General features: G+C 48.2%; 1 protein-coding gene across 5 annotated transcripts; it reads right to left on the reverse strand.

Moving 5' to 3' along the window:
• Positions 1–3,700: 3,700 nt before the first annotated feature.
• Positions 3,701–15,636, reverse strand: ABHD4 (abhydrolase domain containing 4, N-acyl phospholipase B). 5 transcript variants are annotated; one of them, XM_024557021.3, is made up of 8 exons: positions 15,522–15,636; positions 12,235–12,323; positions 10,638–11,010; positions 10,336–10,490; positions 8,827–8,938; positions 6,097–6,283; positions 5,268–5,324; positions 3,701–5,152 (listed from the first exon to the last, which is right to left on the reverse strand). In XM_024557021.3, the coding sequence occupies exons 1-8, from the start codon at positions 15,581–15,583 to the stop codon at positions 5,063–5,065; spliced, it is 1,125 nt and encodes a 374-aa protein (XP_024412789.2). In that variant the 5' UTR covers positions 15,584–15,636; the 3' UTR covers positions 3,701–5,062. The 5 variants fall into 5 exon arrangements, with proteins under 5 accessions (XP_024412789.2, XP_045048378.1, XP_045048391.1 ...); XM_045192443.2 differs by having other exon boundaries at positions 3,701–5,172; XM_045192456.2 differs by having other exon boundaries at positions 3,701–5,172; positions 15,411–15,544.
• Between the last annotated feature and the right edge of the window lie 1,281 nt (positions 15,637–16,917).

Below are 16,917 nucleotides of genomic sequence, written 5' to 3' on the forward strand. Positions count from 1 at the left end.
ACATTTCCTTTCAACCCCTAAACAGTTTCAGAATATCAGCATCTTTTCAGAAAACAATAGTTTAATCATGAAAATGTTAGAAAGCACCTAATTTCAGAATTTAGAATTATTGAAAAAATGTGATTTATCTCATGATAGACTAGAAATACTTTTTTTATGGGCAAGCCCCGGTCTGCCAACCTGTGTAGGAAACCATTGCTACAATACATGGTTTTACAGTTTCATTTGGACACTTTTCTCCTTCCTTGAAAATTTTAGGAAGTATTGTACATGATGCCTGTTTGCTGTGTTAGCTATCTCATGAATTTATCAGAGGCCTGTACATCTTCTGTCATAAGTCCCAAGATCTCTCTCAAACCCTGTTCTCAGACATGATGTTAGTTGTCAGGGGTTCGGCTTCATGTTCTTTCTTTTTCAGAGACAAACTTAGGATATGAAAATATCACCTACAACCAAAAGGCCTTCAGAGTCCTCTTCAGTAACTAGCACAACCCAGGTTTCTTCTGGTTGTAGAACTGGTTCTCATATGTATCAATCAAAATACAAGGTTGCTGAATTATAACAAACTCTACATCAGGCCTCAGAACATACTCAAGGAAGGAGCACCTAGCCATTAGCAAGGCCAGGTTTGGAGAGGGCTCCTCCCAGTCCTTTATAGAGTCATCAACCAGAGAATGGGGTCTTGTCCTCTTGGGTGTGGGGAGGGCTCTGTGCATCTTAATATTCTGTCTAGGAATGTGTTCTTCTCCCAAAGTGTTGGGCTGCTACTGTCTTTTCTCCTCAACCCTCATGAAGAGTGGCATCAATATTTAGTAAGATAAAGGCAAAGACTTTTCCAGCATTAATAATGCTCAATTTATTCTGTGAAAGACAGTCAATATCAGCAAGTGAAGAGAGTTTGTCTTGAGCTACTTCACCTGGGGGGTTTGAGACTGACCCTCAAAAATCTCAATCGTCTTACCTTCTTCTGCAAAACACCAGGACCCTGGGGGAGGGGAGAAAGGAGAGGGAGTGTAGAGAGGGAGCCAAGGCCTCATCCCAGAAGGATTCTGTGTGAATTGAAAGGTCACATGATGAGAAAAGAGATGTTTTGCACCATTTGCCTCTGTTTTTGTTGTGTTTGCTAGACATCAATGGGATTGTTTTCTGGTTGGCCATGAACACTACTGCAGTTGTGGGTTTACAGAGTGATATGTCAGGGTGGAGAGAGGCATTTTTCTAGATGTCAGCACCCCTTGCACTATGATAGCAGACTGTATTTTTTTAGCACACATACTTTTGTGTCTATCCCAAGGAGAAAGTTAAATTTAGCACATTTCTGTTAGCCACTGAACTGTAACCGACCTCCCTGTTCTTGGGTTAGTCACAGTCTTTTTTGTCTATTGTGGGATCTCTCCTTGTACATTGCCAGTCCTCTGAGGAATGTGAGTTTATAGTGTGAACTGTTACCATAAATCCTTATAACATATCAGGAAATGTGCTGATTGGGTGGCATGTTCATAGTGATTTCTTAGTTCCAGCCCTGGGAATGTCAGGAATGCCCTGACATTCATCTGTGTGTGTGTGTGTGTATCTCAGCATGCATGCATGTGTGTAGACCTTGTAGTGTAAACAGGGCACTCTGGGCGACCTTCAGACTCTTGCACTTGTGTTGTCATTGTGTTGGGAAATCAGAATGGTGTGCAGCCTCCCACAGTGGTTCTGGGGCAAGGAGATGAATGGTCAGAGCCATAGGCCCTACTTCCCCCACCAGAGCCTTCTGGGTCAAGTGTCAGAGACATGGGGTCCCTTAGACTAGTACCTGTGAACAGGGACATCAGGATCTTGTAGGGAATGTGTTTAAATGCAGATGTCATCATTAGACTCCATCTGGATTTACTGAGTCAAGCTCTGGGGGACGCAGCCCAGGAACATATATATTTTTTAACATTGCCCGAGGACATTTTTTTCATTGCTTTTAGAGAGAGAGAGAGAGAGGAGGAAGAGAGAGTAAAGAAGACAGAGAAACATCAATGGGAGAGAGAAGCATTGATTGGTTGCCTCCTGTACATGCCCAGACTGGGGATCTAACCCACAACCTTTCAGTCTATGGGACGATGCTCCAACCAGCTGAGCCATTCTGGCCAGGGCCAGGAATCTGTATTTTAAAAAACACTCAGGTTGTTCTCCAAGAAGGTGGTAGCATCATTTAGTGTTGACAAGTTCTTTTGACTTCACCTCCTAAATATTTCTTGCATCTTTCTCCTCTGTGTGTCCACTATCCACTGGTCAAGTTCAAGCTACCAGCATCTCTGGCCTGGGCCACTGCAGTAGCTTCAAAGTTATCCTGCAGGGACTCACCCCCTCCAATCTGTACTCTGCAGAGAAGCCAGAGTGGTCACTGCAAGTCTCAGATCAGATTGTCACACTCCCCAGCCCACCATGACACTCAGTTACTGTTTTCCATTGCTTTTAGGATGAATACAAGGTTCTTTTCATGGCCAGAGGGCTTGCATGGTGGGGCCCCCACCCACCTCTCAGCCTCATCTCACAGCCATGCATCCCTGCTAATAGGCCTTTGCACTCCGAAGCTCTCTCCAGATACTCCGTCCCCCTCCCTTTGCACTTCCTTCAAGCTCAGCTGACATTACTTTTGAGGGAGGCCATCCCAACCTTTCAGGGGCAGCCCTTTCCAGCCCTTCATTATATTGATTTACATACTAATTTTATGACATGTGCCTCTCCATGTAGAATATAATTTTCCAGGAAGGCAGACACCACTTTTTTTCACTATTGTAGCCTTAGTGCTTGGCATGCAGTAAGCTCTAAATACAGGGTGGAGCAAAAGTTGGCTTACAGTTGTTTGGATGGAAAATAGTACAATAATTAATAAATAATAATACAGGAATAAAGTCTGTTCCACGCACTTACAAGTGTAAACTCACTTTTGCCCCACCCTGTGCCTGCCCTCTCCTCCATGTGGCTGGGTTGGCATTCAGGCAACCTTCAGTCTCAGGGAAGACACAGAATCTCGTGGTGGGTCAGATCTTACAGTTGTGCCCCAGAGCTCCATTCAAACATTTGGTCTTTCAGTCATCATGACGTATGTAGGGTTATGTGCCGCTTTGAGCTGTGGAATTCTGGGCCTAGCTGCAGTCAGCCAGCAGACAGCGGGCACCATTGGCAATGACTGGGACACTTGGCATATCTCACTTATCTTGGCTTGGTGAAAACAAACATTTACTGAACATGAACTAGGTGCCAAACATGCCCCTGTTATTAAGTAGCTTATGATCTAGGGAGGAAAGATGGACATGAAACAAATAACTACATGTTTAGGGGAAGGCCAAAGTCCAGCTGGGGGAGGCAGGGTCAGAGACCATTACCTGCACAAGGGAAGTTAGGAAAACAGGCACAGTCCAGGTGTAGGCCCATGTGGAGTGAACTTCAAAGTAGGGAGCACCCAGTTCTACCTAATTGTCCTGAGTCGGGCTTTGGTCCATCCACTCCCCACCCATCCTCTGAGGGGGCTGGCTGAGAGTGCCCCTGCCAGTCTGGTCTGGAGAGCGACTGCTGTACTAAATGGAAGGGAAAGGTATGTACGCAGGTACCCCTCAGGGCCCCCTTCTCTGACTCAGCATCACACAGGCTATTGTGAATGCAGCATCACCTCCAGCACTCCTGAAGGAGCAATATTAAACATCATCGCCACCAGCAGTTTTTACTCATTTCTTTATTAATGTAGAAAAGGAGCCTGAGGCAGCTGGATCAGCAGTACAAAGCATGGCAAGTTAATACTATTCTGGTGGAGGGTTGGCTTTACAAAAGTGAAGGAGCAGGCAGGAGCTGCCCTGGTTCTGGGGCCAGGCCCAGCCTATTGCCCAGACCTCGCAGGAGCATCCAGAACCAGCCCCTGGGAGAGGGTGATAGGTAGGTTGAGCTGGATGAACTGGAGACCATGGGGGACAGATGGCAGGGATGGAGGGCCAGGCAATGAAAACCACCTGTGGCCGATGAGGACAGGAAACTGCTGGCATGAGGCTCTCCACTGGACCACAGGTGGCCTCAGCTCTGGAGATGGGAAGAAAAATCTTGCCGGAGAACGGGAATCCAGGCAGGGCCCTACTTTGAAGGGCCTTCCTTTCTCTCTCCACCAGAGGCCACCTTTGCTCTGTACTACAGGTGGGGCTTCAGGGCTCAAGGCACAGAGGGAGGCACATAAGCCTTCCCGTTGGGGGAGGGGAGCAGGGAAGGAAGCACTTGAGTGTTTCCAGCTTAGGCAGCCAGGGCTGAGACACAGGGCAGGACAACAGTACCCCCGTGCAATGGGGCTTGAACATGGGGCAGGGATGGGCATGCCCTTGGCCAGTTACCCCATGGCAGTGATACCTGCCTCTAACCTTCGCAAATGGAGTCTGCAATGAGCACAGGGCATAGCAGACCTGGGTTCTGGCCTGAGCTTTCCTGGAACAGAGTTGCTATTACCATAGGCCAGCCATGTCCTGCCCTAGCCAGTTCCTTACCCATTAATGTGGGCTTTGGATATGTCCTATCAGGTCACAGGAGGGACTCTGAAGAACAAGGGAGCTCCAGGACCTGTTTTTTTTAGCTAAGTGGGAACTGGTCCCAACCAGACTCCAGGTGCTGGCATGGAATGGGGACTAAAAGGTGGTGGAGGAGGAAGATGCTCTTGCGTGGAACCTACCCTCAGAAACATTCCAGAGCTGGGAAAGACTACGGGAGCCTCTGCTTTGTCCAGGGGAAGAGAGGCCGCTCTACTTTTGGTGGAGGCCCTTCATAACCACTACCTGTGTAACACTTGGCATGGAGAGAATGGGGTGGCACTAAGTGACCCTTCATGTTCTTCCCTGGGGTGGGAGGCTCAAGGCCTCTTTGTGGCTTCTGCCTCCAGCCCTACACCTGGGGTCAGGAGTGCTCTTCACTGTGTTTCCGCCTTGGGAATAGCCCAAGACTCTACCTGGTTGGCACATGTTAGTTGGTGAGGAAAGGACAGGGATGAGTAAGCAGACAGAGAGGTGAGAGCAACTCTCTGGCTTTCTCCGATTCCTCTGGTGAGAGCAGTTCAATCAACTGAGTCGCAGATCTCTTCCACCACAGCATTGAAGATGTGCGGCTGGTCTGCGTAGACGTGGTGCGAGGCACCCTCGATCTCCTGTGGAGAAACAAACCCGCCTGGGGTGGGACAGCCCTTTACTCCAGGCACTGGAAAGCTGTCAAACCTTTTCTTTTCCTTTAGATCTGCTTGCCTATTATCCATGAGCACTTACCGGAAATAATGATCCACTTTTCTCCCTGGGTCTTGAGGACAAAGACTTTCTCCTTTCCTGTGGGAGCCAATGACTCTCAATATCCCACTCTCCTCCTGTGGCGACTCACTGTATCTTGCCTTCCATGCTAGCCCCACTGCTGATCTGCTCATTTTATCTACAGGTCCATAAACCAGGGCCCACTGGGCAGCCTGCCTAATTAAGCACACTCATTAGCAAATAAACGTTGAGGCGGGTAGAAAAAAGGGAAGGTAGGAATGTGGTGGGAAGGCTTCATGTCAGTCTCTACTATTCTCTCTACTGTTCACAGTTCTGGTTTTGAGTGGGAATTTACAGGGGGCTGGAGAGGCGCCATGATGTCTGTGCCAGGCTACTGGACAAGAACATGCTTTTTAGCTGAAGTGGGCTACACAGAAGTGAGAGGCCCCCTGATTATGAAATGACACAGAGTCCTGGCTGGTGTGGCTCAGTGGATTGAGTGCCAGCTTTCAAACCAAAAGGTGCTGGTTCAATTCCTGGTCAGGGCCCATACCTGAGTTTCAGGCTAGGTTCCCAGTTGGAGGTGTGTGGGAGGTAGCTGAATGATTGTCTCTTTTTGTCTACAGCCATACCACCCTGAATACGTCCAATCTTGTCTGAAATGACACAGAACCAACCTTTTCAAGTCCACTGCCCCGTCTCAACCTGTTCATCCCTCTTTTCCCTACTGACTCTCCCATCACCCTTCTCTACCCAGAGTGTGCATCCACGCTGAGAGTCAACCAACATGTGCTGGCATTCAGTGCACAGCTTTGCTACCTCAATACTGCTCTTTGGGTGGCCAACGTACCATGTCTCGGACATAGGAATCTGGCCGCTGCAGTTTAACCTTTTTTCCCGTGCTCCTGTCTATCCAGGTGTTGGCCCCATAGATCATGGTGATGGGCACATCTTTTCGAATCAAGTGAATTCGCTCTAACATGGGGCGCCGGGCCCAGCCAAAGGACTCCATCATGGATTTGAAGGCCGTTTCACCACTAAGAAGCAAAATGGGGTAGGGAATTAGTAGAATAAACTATACAGCATAAAATGTCAACTTGGTCCCTTCAGAGGCTGGGGCAGTATCTTCATCATATTGGTATTTCCTCTCAAACTCTGGGTTTGAGGCTCATTAAATATTGGTAAGATTAGGAAATAGGACTGAATCTCTAGAGGCCTCCTAACACAAACCAAGTTAGAGGGACACACTCGTGAAAACCCCCAAGGCACTGAGTATTGTCCAAGAATGGAATGGTTTAATACTTCTTCAACAAGTACTTACGTGTCACACCTGGAGCTGAGTGAGGGGACATATGAACAAGGTGGATATAGTACCTGCCGACCCAGTTCACATTTCAGCTCACACGTTAGGCATTAAATAATGAATTATATGATTAATTAACTTCACATTTCCCAAGAAGTATGGAAGGGTGATGGAGTGCTGTAAGGACACAGACTAGAGGGTTAGCCTGTTGGGGGTGGAGGGAGAGTGAGTTCATCTGAAGTGGTGTCTGAGGAGTGGACACTATGACAGTACACAGAGTTTCCTGAGGAGACTCTGGAATAAAACATCCATCTTAGGAAGTCCTGAGAGAGCAGCAGTTTGTGCTGTGTGAGAAGCAATGACTGCCAATCAAATCTACTCTGCTCCCTGGTCATTTCCTTAGGTAGAGCTAACAGAGGCAGTATTGTGAGGGGTCTGCAAGGCTGGTACAGAAATGGCTTTCTGGGCTGGTCTGTAGCTTTTGGGGGAGCAGAGGAGATTCAGGAGACTGCCTTCTACCAGGCTCAGCCAGTCTCCTTTGCACCCCTGGGATTAAGGGGAACCGGAGTTCTGCACCAGCCACTGGAATCAGTTCTTCCTTGAGGCACTGCAGTATAGTGGAAAAATCATAGACTCTGAAGTCAGGGAGACATGAGTTTAAGTCCTGGCTATATACTCTCTTAGCAAGTGGTATAACCAGAACACACCTTAACTTTCTCATCTACAAATTGGAGAGGAATTATACCTATTTTATCAGGTCATTGTGAGGAAAATAAAAATATGTACAAAGCCCCTGAGTTTAGGTGAAATAGAGTAGGTATGTCCCTGCAACCCCCTCTCCCCAGATTTTTCCTTGGCCAAATTTCATGTTTTCCAAGGGAATGGTAAGAGTTAGCTTCTCAGGGTTACAACTCAGAAACCCACAGGGTTATAAAACTAACTGATGGTATTTGTGGGGAGGGGACTGGTTATCACTGATGTCATCTCTGCTTCCTTCAGGACACAAATCAGTCCCATTATTATATATTCTGTGGCTTAGACTGGGAGGTTATTCACTGTCCAGAACTAGGTCTGAGACTGGGAAACACTCCGAGGAAAGGGGTAGGGTTGTGCATGAGGGGCCTCAAGTGGGTATGAGACTGCCACTGAGCCCAGAGGGGGCTGAAAGAGGAGCAGAGTGCAGAAAGCAGAGGGCTACCTGATTTGACAGCTGAGCTGAGTTTCTATACTGCTGCCTAAGTGGGGCCCTTCAATTAGCTGAGCTCATGTGGAATGTTGGATGGGCCATTCCCATGCTTCCTGAGGACTGTCTGGGTTTGAGGCTAATGCTCAGACAGTACTGCTGGAATGAAAATCTCCTCTTTCTTCACAGCTTTGGCTCTTAACGGTGCCCTGGACAGGCCTGGAATGAGGCGGGGCAGTGCTGCTGCTCCCAGTGACCTTGGCTCCTGAGATGCCTCCTAGTAGCTCAGGGTAAGGCCACCACAGAGGAGGTGCCACCAAAGCTGCCTCCTGCTATCAGCCTCTCACACAGCACGGCCTGAGGGGAAGATTACCTCCCTGACTGTGCCCTGCCTGTCAGGTGCCAAGAATGTTGAGGAACAGGCTTGTGGGGCCGGCTGTGTGAGCAGTCAAAGATATGGAGCTCTGAAGATTCTGGGGACACCCGGAAATCTCTGAAAGATTTGGAAAGAATTCCTGTCCCAATAATACTGCACATAATTAAATTTTAAAATGCATGCTTTCTCAACCAGCAATTCTATTTGTAGGCGTGTACTCTATAGATATAGTCACATGTGTGCAGAGGAAGGTAGTCAAGAAGGTTCTCTGACACTGTCCCGTGGTATCTCAGACAGAAAATAACAAGGAAATCTGGGAATCACAGGTCTGGGATGGGAAAAGACTTCTTCCTTTCCTTTTTGCCTTTATAAAAATACCATGTTTGTACCATTTTTTCACTTCAAAAAAAAAAAGAAAAAAAGATCTTTTCAAATGTTTTCTAGACTGTTGCCTGTCAGGAAAACTGACTGTCTCCACAGAAGAATAAGGGCAGCTTTAATTGATCTGTTGTGTTCTCCATCCCTTTATGCCTACCCCAGGGAAGTCTGTGGAGATGATCATGCCTGCTAATGCCTCAGTTTCCTTAGCTGAAGGAAAGCTCCTTGGAAGAGGAAATACAGCACAGAATGGTCCCGGTACAGTTCTGTGGCTGCCCAGCTGCTGGAATTTTATCTCCAAATCCATCTACTGGGAGCTGGCTCCGGGAACTGCACTCACCTGGGATTCTGTGCATTGCAGTGGTAGATATACTCTGATATAGTATCATCTTCAAAGAAGTCTGCAAACTTGCGCTTGAAGTCTGGTCGGAATCGCTGCACCAGGCCAGGCCCTGGGTGGGGAGAGAAAAACATGGAGTGACCAGTTTGGGTGGCGGGGGAAAGACTCTTGCCTGCACATGTTTTAACAACTTTCACCAAACATTATTTCTCCTACTCTTGAGACCCTCATGGCTTTTTCACCTTGAGGTAGTGAATGAAAGTAGAACACCTCCCAAGAGCCTGCTCATGTTCAGGCCTGTAACATAATATGAACGAGAGGCAAACTTAACTCTGGCATCTTAGACTCAGGGCACAGTATTAGAGCAATCTGTTCTCTTCACCTTCTTTATATAGTTAATGAACAGGCAGCAGGGCACCCAAAACAGATGATAAAAATTGGGCCTCCTGGTCAACTTCTGACTTCTGTCTCTCCTGGTCTCTCTGCATGTGAGAAGGACGGGATCAGAGGGAGGCACAACCAGGATGCCCTGGGCCCTGGCCCTCCTCCATAGCTGCCAGCCAGCTGTCACAACCACAGCAACTCTGCTGTCCATGCAGGAACCTGGCCAGGTGTGAGTCCAAAAGTGGGGAGAGTGGGGAGAGCTGGGCTTCTCCTAAACTCCTACCTTCTCTTCAAGTACTCATTTTTCTCTTTATCCACAGTCATTCTGTTGTTCACGAAGGGCCTAGAGAGACAACTCTTTCTTAGCCATTAGCAATTAACTCACAATAACTGGCTATTGGACATTACTATGTATACATAAGCCATTAGTGGAAGACAGAGGGTCAACCAACCTTTTCCAAAAAGGCCATCTGCTTTTCACTTCATCAGAGTAAAAAGCTTGGCAGAAAGCTAGGGTGCTGGCAGTCTGAGGTCAGAAGCTTGGGACCTACTGATTTCACTTACTCTGGCTGGCTCCCTCTGGACTCCTTCTGTCCCTTCAGCCACAGAATTTCTGACAGCTATTAAAGGGTGTCTGACTGGAGCAGGGCATGGTTTTGAGGGGCTTGTCTAACACTGTGGGTTGTGCTGGAGGCTCTGGCTCTGACATTGCCCTGCTGCAGGTGCTGGGTGAGCTGCAGAGAAGGCAGCCAGTGGTGGTTACCACACAGATTACCATAAACCCACACATGCAGTGTAAGAATTCAGCAGAGGAAGAGTCACCTCATGGCCCTTTTCTCTCTGCCTATGGGGGGGTGGGGCTAATCAAGGCCAAGGCACAGAGTAGTAGTTCGGCTCCATCTGCCCCTTGCGTAAGAAATCTTTTTCCATGCACAGGAAGGAAAAAAAGAACCTTCTGAAACTTCAGACAAAGAGATCCAGATTAATAGCTTTAAATAACAATGCTAGGCCCGTTCCCACTTTGCAAGAACAAGCAGGGATAATGGGAGCCCAGAAGCAGTGGGGCTTCTAGAATGGGACAGCCTTGGTTTGAAGAGATAGTTTCTTTATCTGCAAGCTACTCACCCCAGGGCCCAGCTACTCGAAGAACAGCCAGTGGGTTGGAACGCCCTAAGACAGAGGCCACAGCCTTGACCCAGGTTGGGGGTGCACGGATCTCACTGGGGTCAGTCGGTCGGAGGGGAAAGCCCCATGGGTCCACCAGAATGAGGTGTTTAACTCTACAGGAGGACAAAGGAGAAGTTGTATTTGCTTGGAGTACCATAGCCCTTAAAGCACCCAGGAAGAGAACTACTGGAAACTAATACTGGAAAGTTCCCAGCAGGGCAAGGAGTTAGGTCATGACTGAGAGGATGGCTCCTCCTTACCTTTCAGGGTACTTGATAGAGTAAGAAGTGGCCAGGAATCCTCCTAAACTGTGCCCCAGGAGGATCATACTGGGGATCCCCATGGTCTCCCGCCATGTCTCTATTGAGGTCACAAACTCATTCTCGGCCCCTTCTGGGTCCCTCGGGAATGCTGGCCTGGAGCTTCGCCCGAAGCCAAGCAGATCGAAGGTGTGCACCGTGCGGCGGGCACTCAGGGAATCCATGTTAAGGATCCAGAGGCCCACGCCGCCCCCGAAGCCATGCACCATCACCAAGGGGGTACGGTCCCTGAGCTCGGGGCTTACAGTCACTGTCCATATCTTGTTCTGGTTTGGGAGAGACACGTATCGGGCCAGGAACTTGTTCTGGAGACCTGGGGAGAGGGGATTCAGGGCAAAGCAATGAGTCTGTTTTCTGACAGCATCATCATTTTGCCTGGACTACTACTCTTCAGCCCTGTCCCTCCATTCCCAAACCCTTCCTGACCTCCCTTCACCTCCTTCCTTTCATACCCTCTCACCATATACCCTAAGAGTTCAACTCCATGTACAATTTGTAGACTGTCTAGTCTGTAGGTAATGAGTGGCCATCTTACTCCTTGAGGCTGTTTGCCTGGCTCCCTTTGGGCCCAGGGTAGCGGTGACCCCACTGACCTCACAGAGTTCCTGCATCCATTGCTCTAGGACCTGTGTGTGCTTGGAGCTTGACAGATGGAGAGAAGTGTCCTCACTGACGGTAACTTGGAGGGCAGCTTCTACCTGGAGTTGAGCCAGGTGGAGGGGGTGATGGGTGTGAACTGAGCCATGGGCTTATTCCTCTTAGAGACAGACCAAGGTGGGCAGTGTTTACTCTGCCGGCACGAAGGTGATTACCTGACAGAGCTGTCTGGGGGAAGTCACCTGGATCCTGGGCAAGAGCTTGAAAGCTTGGCTGTCCTTCAGTTGCACTTACTCAGGCCCATAAGGGAAAGGGTAGCCATGGCTGGGGAGGTAGTACAGGGCAGGTAAGATCATATGGGAAGGACGGGGAGATGTGGCCCAAGGACCTTGTTTGAGCCAGTGGTTGGGGAGGGTCCTGGGATGCCTGCCCTGATATAACACTGCCCATGACAGCTGGCCTGTGGGAACCCCAAACTCCTGCCTCACACCAGAGAAGTGGAGGGGCAACAGTAACATTAGAGAATATTAAGACTGCTTGCTAGTCCTTGGGTAGGAAGGTGGTAAATCTAAGAAGTGCTTGTATGTTTGGAATAATAGACAGGAGAGAGGAAGGAGAGAGGAATAGGAAGAAAAGGAAGAAGGGGAGGAGAGAATGTGTGTGTTTGTGTGCATTGTGAGCTAATGGTAGGCATAGGGTTGGAGGTGAAGTTGTGGGATGTGGCAGGAGCTAGCGTGATGGACAGGGAGGGAGATGCTGAGGAACCATTATCATAGAATATGGTGTCCTCTACACAAATTGCTTCCCCTGGATCACTGACAACCCTTCCTCCCACTCCCAAGCATTGTTAATCAGGAGTCAGTGGGCTCCGTGTACCAGGCTCTGAGATACCCTCTTTAGGCCCCTAAGGGAGGTAGCACAAGCTGTCCCTTCTACTTACACTGGAGGATCCTGGCTTCCACATTCTTCAACTGAGACATTGAAGTGGGTCGCCAAGCTGGCAGCCAGCTACTCAGCCAGCCTTGAGGCCTGGGACAAGGAAACACAGAAATGCTCATTGGCAAATTTGGAAAGGAAACATTGATGCCCTCAGCCTCACTGACAGTTGCAAAAGAGTTATCAGGGTGCAGGGTGTTTCCCAGGCTCAGGAGACCTCCCACTGTGGCAGCTGGCAATTCCCTCACTACCTGATAGACTGTATCTTCTCTGGTAAATGGCTGTTAAAAACATGCCCTTTGTTTCCAAGACACTCAGAATACCATGTTCACAGCACATTACAGTTTACAAAGAACTTTCACATCTATCTCATTTGAGCTGTATAATCCCCTTTGTCTCTGGTTTTCATAATGTTCCAGGAGATTGCAGGGGGAAAGGCCAACTTTTAACTAATGTTTCAATGATCTTTTGCCATCCCCAGGACTGAATGTTCCTTTAAGAGTGGGACAAATTCCCATGCCACCTGCCCTCCTGGCAGGGCACTGCAGTTTATATGTGACTTCTTCCAAGCCCCTGGAAGTACAGAGCACTGTCAGTGCCCTGTTGGGCTCTCAGGCAATCCTTGAGCAATGAGATGGGATAGGCAGGGAGCAGGAGGTGGGAGACCTGGTTCAAGTCCTACTGGGAATCACTGACTGGACACAGGTTGCTTTTGGCCTTGTTTTTCAGATTATAAAATGAGTAGGAATCTCACATATTCCTCATGTCCTATGGCAGGCAACACAACAGGTAAGATAATCTATTTTGCTTTCCCTTTCATATCCATAGGACTTGAAGTCATTGCAGAGTAGAAGTCGAAAGCACCAGTTTTGCAGCAATAATAATAATAATAATGATTATTATTATTAAAAAACAGCCTTGGATCTGAGTTACAGTATTGTCATTTACGAACAGAATGGCTTTGGCCTGATAAACAACCTGTCTTTGAGTGTTTAGATACATAAGGGAACTTGTAAGATGCCTGGGACAAATTAAATACTCAATGAATGTGTTTATTATTATTCCTTTTCCATCCCATATATTTCCCTTTTCTTGAACTACCTGGGTGAAGAGGATTACAGGATGGATACCACCAGCTATACCAAGGGCCCATGAACATCCGTGTAGTCACACGGGGGTATTCTGTGGGAGAATGAGAGGAGCTACTGCCCTCCTCCCCTGTCCCTTAGCACACACTGGGCATCCTCGTAGATCATTTGAAGCACAGAGCTTTGATTAGGATGGTTCCTTAGAAATCATCTAGCCCAGCCTTTTTATTTTACAGATGACCAAACTGATGCCCAAAGAGGTCATATAGCTAGTTAGAAAAAGCAGAACTAAAGAACCCAGACTGCAAATCCAGGTTTCTCTGGAAGTTCCAGCCTTGGCTTTTCAAGGCCATACATGAATACTTACAGTCGAGAACATAATTTTCACACTGGTCTCTGCTTTTTGAAAGGTGTGATCTAAAGCCAGAAGGCTGGAGTTCTAATCCTGGCACTGCCACTTACCAGCAATGTGACTTTGGCCTTTCTGTGTGGGTAACAATCATATCTATCTCATAGGGTTGTTATAAAGATGAAATGAGTTAATGCACCTAAACCACATAGAATAATGTCTAGCACAAGATAAACTCACAATAAATGTTTTGCTTATAGCAATTCTCAATGATTGTTTGAAGTTTGAAAGAAATACTGAGGTTGCAGTTGAGAGTGCATCAATGACATTATAGCCAGATGACAGTTGTCAGCCTCATCAATGAAATCCTATGGAGACTCAGAACCCTCTTTAATTCTCTACTGAAATTCCTTGTAAGCTTGAAGCATGCACACCAAGACCACAGGATTTTGCCAGTCTTAAGAGACAAACTTTCTCTTCACATCATAAGAGACTGTTACAAGTCAGACCAAGGTATCTGGATCCCACATTATAGAACTCAGGAGAAATACTGTTCCATGGAACAGCACTATGCTTTACTTTTCTCTTCTTCACCAAAAATGTTACAGGTACAGCACTGGAAATAGTGCCAGGCTCACTGTTAGCTGCCCAGTACAACTGGGGAGGTGAGGGATAGGGATTGGAGGATTCCGGCAAAGAACAGGGAAGCCACTTAGCCATGAACTTGGCCTGGCCAGCATAGTCTCTCGCTCTAAATGGGGGTAAGGCAGAAGGGGTTCTGTGCTGGGTCAGAAGCCTGTTCTGGACATCTGTGATCTTGGGAAAGTCTCCCAACTTCTATGGGCACTGGCTTCTTCATTTGTAAAAACGAGTTTAACTACCTGCATCTCAACCAGTTCCAGTATTGTTTCCCTAAGTCACTGTAGCTATTTGTACATTTTGTCTCGGAAAAGTCGTGTTAGAAAGTAACATTCTCCTGGTGAGTCTCTTCAAGTATAGGAAGCGTTATTGTCAAAAAGTTAATTCATTTTGCAAACTGCCAGTTCTGCTGCTCTGAAAAGGGGGAACATGAGACCCACGAAATTCCCCGTTCTGGTGAAACCAAGGCTTGGCTGGGAGCTGAGTCATTCTTCTGGAAGCAACTTTTCCTGGCTCCTACCAAACTGCAAAGGGCTAGTCACACCGTCTACAGGTGGCACCACAAACCTGATTCCCTCGAGATGGTGGTAACAATTCCCAAAAGCTCTAATTTTGAGTCCACAGCATAAAATATATTGTTATGAAGATTAAAAACATCATCAACTAGGATCGCAAGTTGCGAAGTGTCTCGGTGGGTGAGAACTAAAGAAAGCTTGCAAGCCCCTTCATTATTCCAATTAGACGAATTCCAGTGCGGTGGAGGCCTCTTTCCTCCTCCCGTGTCCTCTCCACGCCGGGCGAAACGAGGCTTTTCCCACCCCGGACTTGGACCCTGGGGCGAATCCAGACGAGCAGACCCGGCAGCTACCCCCGCAACCGCATCCCACGAGCGTGCTTCGGGGCTCTTAGACATTCCCACTGAATCTCATCCCAGAGCACGGCGGGTAGAGCGAAACCAGAAGCGATCACGAAGACTAATGTGGAAAGTCCAAATCACTAAGCTGCAGGCGAACTTATCTTCCACCGCGGCCCCAGCTCTGCCACCGCCCCTTCTGGGCAAAAGCAAAGCAAGCAAACAGCCCCCAGCCCTCCCCTGAGGCCGACCTGAAACAGGAAAGGCAGGAAGGTGTCTAAAAGTGTTCCTCAGCCACAGACAGTCCCAGGATCATGGCCCAGAGAGAGACAGACAAAGAGAAAGAGACAGGATTCACTCACTGCTGCTCCAGATCATCAGCCATAGTAAACAAGCCCTGCCGAGTCGAGCCGAGCCAGCCCATCCCTCCGCCTGACGCCAGCACCAGCTGACCCAGAAAAGAGTCGGATAACAAAGTGGGGCGTGGCCAGCGCGCTAGAGGCAGACTCCGCCAATAGCCTCGCGGGTGGGCGGGGCGGGAACACGTGTGCGGGCGGAGTGGTCCAGCTGTCTAGCAGCTAGGACTGTAATGCTGGTCACACACTAGGGAGACGGTGAGGGAGAAAAGTAGCCCTGAAACAACTGAGTTCTTCATGGGAGCTCCACAACCCCCACCCCCGTTCTCCCATAATTAAAAAAGTGACAGAACCGCCCCTTGCAGGCTCTTACACACGTTTGGGGCTTCCCTATTTTATAGCTGCGTCCCCTCTGAAGTCCTCCCCTTGTGTTCTTTCTAAACAGATGCTTATGATGTCTATAGAGACCACATCGCTGGTTAAATACTCCTACAAAGGGCTCGAGGTCCTGTACCCTAAGTAGATTGCCAGGTTTCGTAAATAAAAAACAGGATGCCTAGTTAAAGCTGAATTTCAGAAAGACAACAAATACTTTTATAGAATGAGTATGTCCTGTGTAATATTTGGGACATAGCTGGGCATCCTGTATCTTATCTGGCAACACTGAACCTAAGCGGCATATGTCAAGATGTAATTCCTTTGCTCTGGAGATTTCCCAACCTAGTTTCCAGGAAGATGTGGCTCAATCCCAGGTCTCCCATAGTTTGGAAGATACCTGCCTCCCCTCCCCGCCCCTCAGGAGGGGGAGTTGAAGAACTAACCTATAACCTATAAGGCTGGGTCTGCTTTAGGTAGCTGGAATGGGCTGTTTGGGGGATGGGGTGGCTGGCTTAGCTCAGAGATTCTGAGTGCACTTCAGGCTTGTTGCGCAGAGGAGCCAAGTCTTGGGGCTGGCTCCAGACCTTACCTGAACTGGTCAACAGGGCCTGATGTCCCTGCAGCTGTCTGATTTCAGTCATCCCTTGTAGTTTGGAAGTAGACTTGGGGGTGGTGGCGGGTGGGTGGGAGAATGCTAGTCCAGAGGGGTTTGTTAAGCTGTTTTTCTTTAGCCATCCTACAGGGGCTCAGGAGATTGAGATTTCTTCTTTCTTGTAACAGAGCATTAAAATGATCTGATTATCACTGTAAAGGCTTAAAGTTTAAGAGAGCAGGCCTGGGAATTTGCAATATGTGGGGCAAAGTAGTACAAACATCAGAGGACCTGTCACAGTCATTCATCCCTTCAACAAAGTGGAGTGGTCCTAAACTTCAGTGTGGGTAAGGGTCATCTGGCAGGCTTGTTAAAAATGCAGGTTTCCTACCCTCTGAGATTCTAATTCAGTTGGTTTGGCTTGATGCTAAA

The sequence above is a fragment of the Desmodus rotundus genome, chromosome 7 (genome assembly GCF_022682495.2).
Source record: "Desmodus rotundus isolate HL8 chromosome 7, HLdesRot8A.1, whole genome shotgun sequence".
NCBI lineage: Eukaryota > Metazoa > Chordata > Mammalia > Chiroptera > Phyllostomidae > Desmodus > Desmodus rotundus.

Bases quoted from the DNA above. Each gene is read 5' to 3' on its own strand.
- ABHD4 (XM_045192443.2), bottom strand. From the start codon at position 15,583: ATGGGCTGGCTCGGCTCGACTCGGCAGGGCTTGTTTACTATGGCTGAT. The intron at 11,011-12,234 runs GTAAGTAGAAGG...CCCTCTCCCCAG, and splicing joins GGAAGCCAGGATCCTCCAGT to GTCTCCAGAACAAGTTCCTG. The intron at 5,325-6,096 runs GTACGTTGGCCA...TGGCTCCCACAG, and splicing joins ATTCCTATGTCCGAGACATG to GAAAGGAGAAAGTCTTTGTC.